Below are 13,142 nucleotides of genomic sequence, written 5' to 3' on the forward strand. Positions count from 1 at the left end.
ATATATGTCCAAAGAATATCCTAATTTAATCTGCTGCCCCTTTTAGTATTTAAATCAACTTTATGCAGGTATCTTTCTTAATAAACTTTTTAACGCTTTAACTTTCTATTTGATAAGTTTGTTCAATGAACAAGCCAAATAAGGTTGTTTTGACATAGGTAGCAGAAAGTAATCATAGTCAGGTATGAATTTAAGGGGAATGTTTTACTCATTATATGCGTTTTAAAGATTAGAAATATGCCAAGACGCTAACAGTGATTACTTCTCATTAGACATCTAATGGGTCCTTACGCTTCCCTAAACTTTATCTTCCACACTAAGCATAAATTACTTCTAAACTCAGAAAAAACTATGAGACTTTAAAAAAGATTCAAGTTTTAAGTAAAACAAAGTAAAATTTTAAACTTAAAAGAACAATTCCCTCCCAACCAATACACAAACATTTTCTATCAATGTGACATTAATATAAAATGAAGAAAGGCATTTTAGATGTAACCAACATCTTCCTAAGAATTTCAAACAGTGATTCTACATATTATAATAATTTTAATCCATCAATATCTTTTTTCCTTGTATAATTTCTTACTCTTCTTGCTTGACATATACAATCAATATAATTCTCTGCTTATTTCAGAGGCAGAGGACAATTGTGAAAATATAATTCTTTTGAAGGGTTTAAAACTAACCATGATTTTTAACCCTTTTAAAATCTTTAGTTTCCCTATTCTCTTTCTAGTTTTATTTCTTCCTTTAGAACTGTAATTCTTAACACTTTAGAACCATTTTACAGAAGACATATCATTCCAACAATGGTTTTAAATTTCTTTAAAATAGTGTTTCTCACTAATTACCATTAAATACAGATACATTCCCAGAGAAAACTCTCCTCATAACAGATTGTACACCCTGGAGGAACACCAAGCAATTTTGCTTCAGGTATGTGAAGTATTAACATTCCCACCACACAGATGAAGGAAATAAAGTCTAGAAGTTCAGGAAATTCTTCAAGATCACCTAGCTATTTAGTGAAGAAAGAGAGCGAGAAAAGAGATTAGGACAAAGCCCTCTTGTTTTTCATTGCAGCACTCTTTCTACTACAATTCAGACCAACTGCTAAATCTCTGAGAGGAAAAGGAACAACATGGTAGCTAGGTCCACATTATGCTGAGTGATCCTACAGCCAGAAATTCTTCCCATCATTGCTCCTTTGCTGCTGTTTCCAAAATTATAGAAATTTCTTCCACGTCTGTCAAAAGCAGCAAGGAAACAAGCAACAGACTCCACCTTGGCCTCATTGTCTGCAAGTAGAGGGCACGTAGTCTTCACCGCAAGTTTGTGAAGCCACTCTAACTATATAACTGTACCACTGAAACTTAGCTACCCTAATTTTCCATGTTTGTGAGTATATTCACTTAGTAGAAACTATACCAGTTAATGCATGAGTTCTGTAAAGTGAATCAGAGTTCTACTTCTTCAATTCTGTAAAATAAGTTTAAAATAATTTATATCTACAATAAAATGAACTACATAAAAACAATGTATATAATGTAAGATAAATCTTAATAGTATAAAGGGCTAATACAGCATGTCATTGGACTCTGAGTACTACTGACAAAAAGGTTTTGCTATATAAAATTTTCATAAAACAACAAAAATCAACTGATAAGAAAACTACGTATTTACATACATTGTTATTAAGGAGTATAAACGCACTGCCCTGTACAATTCTCATGATTTTAAAGAGCACATACCAACTGTTTTTTGACGTACTATACTCCTCGCCTTTTCGGTTCCTGGGGAACCAGTGGTTGTTGCACTTCTCTGTCTCATGGGGGCTTGGCCAGGCTGATCGCGACTCCATCCTCTGGAAAATGACTTGTCAACTGAAACTTTCTGAAATTCATGTCCAACTCCTAGAAATGGAGATTTCCAATCTCAGTATACTGTCACCTGATCAATAATCTCTTCAAATTATGTGTGCCACCTTGCCTCAGATTCTTGGGTTTACTCATAATGTATTCTAAAGTAACAAGATAAAAAGCTTGTGTACTGTAAAGCTTTTCTGAACTTCATTTTATGTAAAAATCATATTACAAAACTGATGCAGAATTTAAAAAATACGTAGTCAACAATAAATTACCATAAATCCCCTGCCACACACTTGCTTCATTATAGAAATGAAACATTTGCACAAGCCAAAAAGAACAAAGTGAGCTGACGAAAAGCCACCCTGGGGTGGAAGTTACTAAATCTCTAGTTGCCAGTAACAGCCACTGGGAAAATAAATAGTCCAGGAAAAAGTACTTACCACCCTGGACTATTGTTAAGTATGTGACTCAGATGTAATCTCTAGCTAGCAAGTAATTATTAGAAGTGAAAAATAGTAACAAACCAAGGATATAAAAACATGTATTCATGATATAATCACTATGTTACTGTCACTCTCCCCCTTTTTAACAGTAGACAGAAACAGAGTCCACATCTAGGGAAAGTTTGCTTTTAGTTAAAACCAGGAAAATGCTTTCATAAGAATTTTTCAAATAATTCTTTTTAAATAGAATAACATGAAATCACCTTTTAAGTTCTAACAAAAAACTGCATATGATAAAAAAGGTTTTATAAATTTTCATTTTGGCTAATTATTAAAAATGAGATATTTAAGATTCTGAAGTATTTAACTTTAGCTAGATATGTACAGAGCACTTTATCTCTCATCAAAATTCATGAAAACTTGCAAGGTACCTACATGGCTTATTATTGAAAATTTTTAACCTCCAGGGTAAATGAAGGAGAGAATAATTAAGAGAAAACATGACTTCTACCCTCACCTTCTCCCTGGCTTGATTTTCCCAGACCAGATTATTTAAACCACTTTATATGGAGCATCTCCGTGAACAATTCTTACCTTTCCCTTTGTGCTTTTTTTGCTTTTGTTCACTCAGCTTATCCAATGGTAAATCACTGAGATCCAAACTATATAAATTTCTAGCTAAAACTTTAGTTAGTGTCTCCATAGTCAGTGACCACTCAGTGGCTAACTCTTCCCAATAGGTCAACGATGACAATACTGAGAGTAAGTCATCCCACAGTTCTCGGGAGATGTACACATTTAGATTTGCCTTGATCCAGGCAACTATAAGAGTCTATAAAGACAAATAATCAGAAACAACAATGAAATATGTTCAAAATCAGACAATTATTTTAAAATTACCTAACAACAAGCAGAATTTTAAATCACATAATATTCATGACCCTTTCTTGGTACATAATACTTATAAAAGTAATTCACACAATCATTAGCACCTACTATAAATTTCATTTCAACAACTGTCAACTCCCAACATTCTAGTAATTAAGACAAGTTGCCAAAACTGAAAAGAAATCTTCCTAAAGTTGTAACTATCCTTCATGCTGTATTACATTAATGTTACATAAAATAAATGCTGTTTAAAAACAGATAAAAGTCCCCACTCTATTAAGTGTTGAAATTATTGAACTAAAAAACCAAAACCTACATTCTTAAAGATGGAAATCACCAACTACACAATTTGAATATCTAAAAAAACAAGTTACTAGAAATGTACTTAATGAAATGTGTTTTTGAAAAATTATATGTAAACTAAAGGATAAATTAAATTTCATTTTAAAGACACTAGAGGAATCAAAAGCATTCTGTAATAAATCCAATCATAGCCTAAAAAACGTATTCATAACAGGACCGGAATTACTGATTAGCCAGTACTTCTGAGATTTTACAGATTTCTACCGAAGATACACCCTCCTACTGAAGAAACAAGTCACAAAATAAAGTCTTTCAAAATCTGAGGTCTACAAATTTCACTAAGGAATTCACATAAATTTACACATTAAATATAAAGATGAAAATGAGCAGAGTTTACAGTATAGTAACAGCTAGTGACCCTCCATTCTATCTTTAAACAGACTACAAAAAAGTTATTCCATATAGCAAGCTAAAATTTTGTCTTCCTATAGCGCCCATCATTGGGTTAGTTCTAATAACAGGGAAATTTAGACAAAAAAAAGCTAATGAAGTCAAGAGGAGTTTAGATAATAAAGGTAGCTGGTTTCAAAGAATTATTCGCCACCAGCAGAGAATTTTAGCTAAACTAGTGTATCTGAAAAAAAATTAATTTGAACAGTTATACTTATGGCCGAGAATTAGATCTGAGACAGCTTCTATCTTTGACATTAGGAACCATTTTATCCAAGTATTTGTATTTAATGTGTCATCTTAAGAAAATATTATTTTGGTTTGTATTTTCCAAAGAATCTATCATACATTTAAAGTCAGTATTCAATCCTCAGGTTGGAAAACACAACATGTAATTCCTATATAACGAAACTACCACTGATACTTCAAATAAAGAAGTGAAGAGAATAAAGTCTTATGGAACAGCATGCTAAGAAAGAATCTTGATTATTTACTACTTTGTCGTTACTACAGAACAATTTAAAAGAAAGTTTTGTTTTGCTAACAATTTCAGAGACTTGGACACTCTAAAGCAAACAATACGGCCATTCCTCAGGACACCTTTGGGCAGCTTTCAGCAATCACACATAAGGACGCCACACAGGAGATAAACATCACCAACCTGTTTTAACACTTTTTTCACAGGCCTGCTATTTCATCCACTTCTATATTCTTATTCTATGTATGGCAAATAGCCTATTTTGATAAGCAACTTTTAATTTAGCTCTACAAAAGATTGTTTAACTTGAAATGATCTCTGATTTAAAACTTTTTTTCCCCAGATAACAAGTTCAGGGCTCAATGAATCTTAAAAAAAACAATCTATCCATCTGTTTATCTATTTATTTATTTTTATTGCCTGGAAAAGTGGTCCTGCAAGTCGACCTGCCAAGGTCATGTTTTTTTTCCCCTGGAACTGCAGAAAAGCTTGTGATGGCGTCTTCAGTACAGACTCCGTGACTCTGAGCAACACAAGCAGCATCTGTTCCCTTAAAGGAAAAACAGGAATTAATGCTTCCTTCCTGCATGTTTGCTTTTTGTTAATGAATAACTTTCAAATTAATATTTGTTATAAAGATGGTATTATCTTTTAATAACTCAAATATCAAATATCTTTCAAATTTTAAAAATTCTTTAAATATTGAAATTTAAAATTCCATTTTATAAATCTATACCAGCCATTCGTAAACCATTTTTCAGCTTTAAAATCCTCTTATCAAATAAAAATTTATGCAAAAGCTGGTGAACAGGGGGTAAGAATGTGGAGAGTGCTCCCATCCCACCACCCCACAATCAAGTAGTAATCTTAGGGAGCTATCTGAAGCACACTCATCTATCTATACAAGATAATTCCACCTTGATGCCTGGCCATCTAATACATCTTTACAATATGGAGAACAAGCACATATCTAGAACAGTACCAGGTGCAATTTAAAAAACAACATGATATTTTAAGATTAACAGATCACAATCAGCCTGACAAGTAATCAAGGACCATCACTCTATTGCCTCTTTCATCCTTTTTAGTTTGACTATTTTTACTCCAAGTCAAGCCAATCCTAATATTATCCTCACCTGGTCTCTTTCTGCTAGATGCTTATTATTAAGACCATCAAACTATGTTACTTACACCTGATAATTTGAAAATTGATTCAACCACCTGTGAAAAAGAGGCTGACAAGGGGACTTCAGTTGGGTGTACAGCCAGGCTACCAGCCCAAGTCCCTATCACAGCCTCCTCCCCTTTGACTTATTGGCAGACTCATTCTAGGAACAGCAATATGTGGGACAGTCCCTGTGAGAAATGTGGCACAGGCAGCAACAGATCTCAGATCTAGATGTTATGGTTTTTCTGGGAAGTGGGGGCAGAATCAAATAGAAAAGTATCAATTAAAAATATTGTGAATTTATTAACAAACAAATGCACGCATTCATTCACAAAATAAAAATCAAAAGCACCACATTTGTAATCTTAGGCTTCCAACTTAACTATAAGAAATGAAAAGCTATTTGAAATTAACTACATATGTAATACAGTATAGATTTTCCAAATCTTATCTGATTTGTGGTCAAATCATAACTCACTCATATGTCAGGCAACCTGTCACTTTGTAATACAATAATAATGATTTTAATTCATAAAGTCTTATAAATTTGATGTAAACACGTGAGTAATCTCTCATAATGCAAGGGAACTTGAATCACCATGTAAAACAGAGATATTATCTACTTCATAGGATGCTACAAGGATTAAGAAAGAAAATGCATATAAAGTGCTTAAAAAGATACCTGGCACAGAAAAGTGCTCCAAATAAGTTAATAACAATAACTACTTCTAAATGAAACTATATTAATACTGTTAAGAATTTTTTCAAAATAAAGCCATTTTTCCATATGTAGCAAAACATAAATTAGGCATACTCTATGACTAAGTACTCCCATTTTTTAAGAATAAGTCAAAGGAGGAAAATTATATACATATAAGGATGTTCATCATTCTCCCCTCTTCCAACAACAAAATGAAATAACTACAAATCCATCAACAGGTGACTGGTTAAGAAAATAATGCTACATACATATGGCAGAATACTGAATGAGTGGGTGTGTGGTTTGCTGAACCAGATGTACACCAAAGGGCAAACAACGATCACCTCTAGAGAATGAGCCTTCAGGCAACTTTTATTTTCTTTTTAAAACTTTTCTTTGTTTGAAAATTATAGTGAATACGTATTATTTTTACAAAAACTGAAGAACTGGACTTATTTCCCTGAAAGGTCTTTTTTTCCATTCAATTAAACAAATATTTATAGAGTACCAATAATATATAAGGTACTAAGATAAAAACAAGACAACCAGTATATACCTTTTAGGGCCTCTCAATTCAGTGAGATAAAGAGACATTTATAAATCACTTTATAAAGTAATTTAGGAATTAAAACAATTTTGACAAGAACTATAAGAGAGGTACAAATACAGAACGAAAGTGAGGGAAAAAATGTAAGTAAGGGTATGTGGAAAAAGGAAGGTGGACTCTAAGGATAGTTACGGTGACAAAAGGAAAAGATGGCAGGAATTAGACATTCTAAAGAGAAGTTCACAATGTGCTCAGGAAAGGTAATTTGATAAAGCTGGGAGGCAGGAGTCTATCCTGCCAGGTGGAGTTTAGGCTTGAGAGAGGGCTAGAAAAGTAGGCAGAGGCCTGACTGTACGTGGCCTTGATTGTCAGGTTGAGGAATCAGGCATTTACCCATGCAATCAGTTAGTTATTCATTCATTCATTCATTCACATATGCATAAATTCATTTATTCATACATGCATACATGTATCCATTCTGATGGGGGGGAGGTCATCATTGCCCTTTAGAAAGATAATCCAAGGGATGTTGTGGAAGTTTGATCAAAATTGTTTGAGATAAAGTGAAGGAGACTATTGTCATGATCATCACATAAAATATTACATTTATTCATTCGTTCAATAATAAAAGTGTCTACAACATTGTAATAAGCCCTGTTCATACTTTTCCTCTAAAACTTACTATACTCATATACACAATGAAAAAAACAAGGATAAATGTTTTTTACCAAGTCTTTTTGTCCATTGATACTTGCACAACCATGAACCGATAAATATTAAGAATGCGTTTACACATATCTGTGTGCTCATCCAGAAGATTTTTTATTTCATTTGCAGGTTCAAGAAGAAATATGTTTGATGAGTTTATAATAAACACCTAAGATAAAAGAAATCATGAGCCATTCACTATAGAATTTCAATGGCAAATTTCTTATTCAAAGAAAAAAAAAAAACATACACTCATCACTAGGTGATCTACAATGAACTTAAAAGCCTAAGACTATAGGTTAATTCTAACCCTACTTCTACCATCAGCTTGGTATCTGAAATTTAAACTCATTAAACCCGTCTATTTTTATGTGTATCCAGACAAATATAAAATTACTACTAGGCACCCAAAGAAAATAAACCGAGTGAAAAACAGCCTTTCTTAAAACTGAGAGCTTTACTATAATAACGCTATTGCTGGGGTTGGCCCCGTGGCTGAGTGGCTGAGTTCGAGAGCTCCGCTTCCGAAGCCCAGGGTTTCACCGGTTCAGATCCTGGGCCTGGACATGGTACCACTCATCAGGCCATGCTGAGGCAGCGTGCCACGTGCCACAACTGGAAGGACCCACAATTAAAATATATGCAACTATGTACTGGGGCGCTTTGGGGAGAAAAAGGAAAAATAAAATCTTAAAAAAAAAAACACTATTGCTGTCATAAAATGAAAAGAACAATAAAAAATACAAATAGTTTAGGATAAAAGATAATAGCTAAATCAAGAAGAATTTTCTGAATGAGGTGTTCAAAACCAACTCTTCTCTTTTTTCAAGTTTATTGGCTGTGTGTGATATCTGTTTTGGTAATAGTCTGCGTATTATAGCACTACTAACAAGGATCCCTCAATATGTATCTTTAAATTCATTTTAATCAAATTATTAATTGTATTTTGTTATTGAGGACAAAGTTATAACGGTGACAGGTATGTGGAAAGGTTCTCAAAGACACTTCGGAGGAACAGAACTTACATCTACTGTGAACCTAGGAGATTTACATCTTCTACACCCATAATTCTGATTTAAATCTCCTGGATGAACTACATAACAAAACATAGTTGTAAAATCAATGTGAGAAAAGAATATTAAGTTAACTCTAAACGAGTGAAAAGAGCTGACTCTCTAAGTCTAGCAATAGTGACCAGGAAAAGAAAGAAAGAGGCACAAATAAACATTAGAAACAAAATAAGGACATAACTGTAAATCCAGTAGAGAATTTTAAAATGATAGTTCAGTGGATAACTTAATGATCATAAAATTAAAATGGATTATTTTGTAGACAAAACAGTAACTGCCAAAACTGACTTGAGAAATAGAAAAGATGTATACATGAGTACCAGGAAAGAGAGAGAAGCGGTAACAGTCTCCCTGATCCAGCCCTGAACACCAGGCCTAGACGGCTTGACATGCAAAGTTTTGCCCAACCTTCATGGAAGATGATCCCTGTTTTACATAAGTTGTTTCAGAGACAAAAAAGAAGGAAAACCACCCAATTTGTTTTTCAAAAAATATAATCCTGTTATCAAAAATAGACAAAACCTATATAAAAAAAGAAAATAAGAGACCAATATCACTTATGAACATATAGATGAAAATCTTGAAAAAATTGAGCAAAACACAATACTTTATGACCACGTCGTATTTACCCCAGAAATGTAAGAATGCCTTGCCATCAGAAAAGTCTATTAATACAATATACTCTTATCAATAGAGTAAAATGGAAAAAAGCATGATCATCATAATGTATGCATTCAGCACTTATTTTTAAAAAAATTTTTAGCAAACTAAGAAAAAAGATAAAATTCCTGAATCTGAAAAGAAGCATTTATTAAGAGCTATAGCAAATGTTTGAACAGCAATTGAACCTGAGAAGTACTGCCAAAAGCCAATAACAAGACAAAGGTATTCACTATTACCTCATTGTCCTGGGAGACCCAGTAAGCACAAAAGGAAGTGGAGTGGATAAACAATGAAAGTAAATGTGAATGAATTGAAAAGGAAAAGACCAAATTGACTATGCAGCATTCAGGGAGAAAAGCATCCCAGATGAAAAAACAAAAAAAAGCAAGTTTAAAAGGCCTGAGGTGAGAACCTGCCTAGCATATCTGAGGAACAGCAAGGAGTATAAAGTGAAGTGAGGAAGGGGGAAAGCAGTGGGAGACGATGTTGAGAAACTGAGCCAGGGCATGTGGAGCAGAGGCTCTCACACTGCCAGTGGTGAAAGAACAGGCTTTTCCCCCTAAGTCTTTCGCAGACCAATCCTACTGAAAAATACGATAAAAAATGAAGTAATAGGAAAAAGGAAATGAAACAAGAGATACAAAATACAAACTCAAACTTTTCATCAGAATCAAGATATTAAACAACTTCGCTTCTAAACTCTCACACTCAATTTTGTAATTATCTTGTGGACCAGCACTAGTCTATGGACCACAATCTGAGGAGCAATAACAGACAGCCTTATAGATCATTAGAAAGACTTCTGCTTTTACGCTTAGTGGTAATGGAAGACCTCTGGAGGATTTTGAGCAGAAAAATGACATGATCTGACTTACATTTTACAGGATCCCTTGGCTATTGTGTTGAGAATATGGCTATATGAATGAGAATAATGGGTGGGCAAGAGCAGAAGCAAGGATACTAATTAGGAGACTACTCCAATAATCCAGATGAAAGATTCTAGAGGCTCAGGCACAGGAGGTAGTGTGAGGACTGAATAGTAGTCAGATTCTGCATACATTCTGAAGGCCGAGAGAATCTGTTGTCAAGTTAGATGTAAAATATAAAAGAAAGATAGGAGGGGCTGGCCCGGTCGCACAGTGGTTAAGTGCGTACGTTCTGATTCAGTGGCCCTAAGTTTGCTGGTTCGGATCCTGGCTGCGGACATGGCACTGCTCATCAAGCCATGCTGTGGTAGGCGTCCCACATATTAACTGGAGGAAGAAGGGCACGGATGTTAGCTCAGGGCCAGTCTTCCTCAGCAAAAAGAGGAGGATTGGCGGCAGGTGTTAGCTCAGGGCTAATCTTCCTCAAAAAAAAAACCCAGGAAATAAGATGGCCTGAGCAACTGGAAAAAGGAGCTGCCATTAAATGAAATGAGGAAAACTGCAGGAAAAGCATGTTTGTTAAGCAAGATGAAAAGCCAAGTTTTAGACATGTCAAGTTTGAGATGTCTATTAGATATTCAAGTGAAGATGCCAACCTGGCATTTAAATACTTGAGTTCAGGCCTTTTAGAGTTCAGACGAGAGGTCTCAGACTAGAGATAAAATGTTATGTAGAAGTTGCAGCATATAGATGATATTTAAAGGCATAGGAATGGATGAAATCAGCAAGAGAATAAGTAGAAAAGAGATCCAAAAATGGATTCCTGGGTACTTCAATATGAAAAGGTCAGGGAGACATGGAAAAATCAGTAAAAAAAGAAATTCTGAGATGTGGTCAGTGAATTAGAAGAAAAACAAGGGGTATGCTATTCTGAAGGTCAAGTGAAGAGGAGTTTCAACAGGGAGAGAAAGATCTACTCTGCAAAAATGCTCCCGACAAGCCCATTAGGATTAGGATTGAAAAACGTCCATTTAACAATGTGGAGGTCACATACGGCTTTGACAATAGTCTGACGTAAAAAATGAGTAAATATTATGAACTCCTACAAATCAATAAGAAAAAGACAACCAACCAAACAGAATAAAAGAAAAAGTATATAATAGGGAATTCACAGATAAGAAAAGATGCTCTATTTCAGTACTGATGAAGGAAAAGCAAATGAAAACAGAGAAAGACAAACTTTAAAATAAATGACATTTATCTCATATATAGGAGCAGCAAAAATTAAAATCTAACCATACAAGTAATGGGGAAGATATAAGGATATAAGAACTCACAAATACTACTGGAGGGATTATAAATTATTATCACCACACTGGAGAACAATTTGGCAATAATAGTAAGGTAAAGCTGATAATGTAGGAATCTTCCAACCCAGTAATTCCACATCTAGGAAGATATCCTAGGAAAATTCTCCCACATGTGCTAAAATACACATATATAAGAATGTTCAATATAGCACTACATGCAATAGTGAGAAACTGGAAACAATTTAAAAAACCATCAACAGAAAAGTGAAAAAATAATCTGTGAAATAATCATAAATTGTAATACCACAAAGTAGTTAAAATGAATGAATTATGCTATATATCAACAACAAATCTCAAAAACTTAAGGTTAATGCAAAAAGTTGCAGATGACAATACACCATGACACATTCACATAAATTTTAAAAAACTGTCTAGAAAAATATGTAAAGTTTATCAATATTATAAAGTGAAAGTTAAGGAAAAAACAAAGTATGGCATAATGATGATTGATAAATGTGGGTGGTGAACTTATTACACTTAAAAATTATATTCTACACTGAAATACTGAATTATATATCTTTGAAATACTTAACGATTATTATTTTTTAAAAATAACCAAAATGTGATCCACCTGTAAAACTGCCTGGGTACCAGCTCGTGTGTTTTGTTCTATGGCTTCTTCAGAGGCATTATGAAGAACATCTTCGTAGGTGCCATTTTTTGCCCAAGCAGAATTTCGAACGTGATCAGCAATACTAGTCTCATTTTCCTGAAGCAAAATCAAGTTGTTAATATATCATTAATTAAGAATGTTATGACAAGTCAGTAAGCTGGAGAAGTAAACTGGAAATTATTGGGTCCCACTGCTAAGCATCTTCTCAAAATAGAAGATGTCTTATTTGATTACAAAAAAAGTGAAAAAGAATGTTCACTGTAAAAAAGGTTCTCGTTGATAAAAATATAAAGAAAGTAAAAAATCATCCATAAGGACCAGCCAGTGATTATATCACTTCAGATATAGAGACATTTTTCTATGTATATAATGTATAAACCTCCCCTCTGTACACTTACACACACAATAATGGGATTATATTATTTACAGCTTTGTAAGAGATGAATCCTGTTCTAAAGTAAATACCAGAATCCAAATAACTTAAATAACACAACAGAAAATAGCTTCTATTTATCCTACTTACGAGTAGTAAAAATTCTGTTATCTGAAGACAGAAGAATATTGATACTTCAAAGCACTGAGACTCAGCTTTCTGCTCGAGTTTTAGCGGTCAAACGTCCTGCAGACTATGGACTTCCCTCAGGTGAAAAGCCACACAAACAGGAACTTCACTCAGTGTTGTTCCTTTTAAGTTTCTCTCTAGTTTCTTTCTGCTTCTGGTCACTCACTAGTATCTTCGAACAGTTTTTGTTTTTCGTATTTTGTCTAGAGCTTATGATTGTAACATGCAGGAGGTTTAGTTTAAAACTAACTACGCTGGGGCGGGCCCCAGGGCCAAGTGCACTGCGCCCAGGGTTTTGCCCGTTCGGATCCTGGGCGTGGACGTGGCACCACTCGTCAAGCCATGCTGAGGCGGCATCCCACATGCCACAACTAGAGGGACCCACAACTAGGAATATACAACTATGTACCAGGGAGCTTTGGGAAGGAAAAAAATTTTTAAAACT

General features: G+C 34.2%; 1 protein-coding gene across 15 annotated transcripts in view; it reads right to left on the reverse strand.

The window, feature by feature from the left end:
- Positions 1–13,142, reverse strand: part of RALGAPA1 (Ral GTPase activating protein catalytic subunit alpha 1) — a 225,642-nt gene that overhangs the window by 148,152 nt on the left and 64,348 nt on the right. For all 15 annotated transcript variants that reach the window (XR_011428633.1, XR_011428619.1, XM_023624084.2 and 12 more), the window contains exons 12-16: positions 12,094–12,231; positions 7,574–7,722; positions 4,851–4,980; positions 2,906–3,143; positions 1,752–1,913 (exon numbers count right to left, since the gene is read on the reverse strand). Coding sequence is in view for 13 of the 15 variants with exons in the window: in XM_023624084.2 (XP_023479852.1) it covers positions 1,752–1,913; positions 2,906–3,143; positions 4,851–4,980; positions 7,574–7,722; positions 12,094–12,231 (817 nt within the window). In the remaining 2 variants the exon portion in view is untranslated. The remainder of the gene's footprint in view (positions 1–1,751; positions 1,914–2,905; positions 3,144–4,850; positions 4,981–7,573; positions 7,723–12,093; positions 12,232–13,142) is intronic.

This window comes from Equus caballus, chromosome 1, assembly GCF_041296265.1.
Source record: "Equus caballus isolate H_3958 breed thoroughbred chromosome 1, TB-T2T, whole genome shotgun sequence".
Classification (NCBI taxonomy): Eukaryota; Metazoa; Chordata; class Mammalia; order Perissodactyla; family Equidae; genus Equus; species Equus caballus.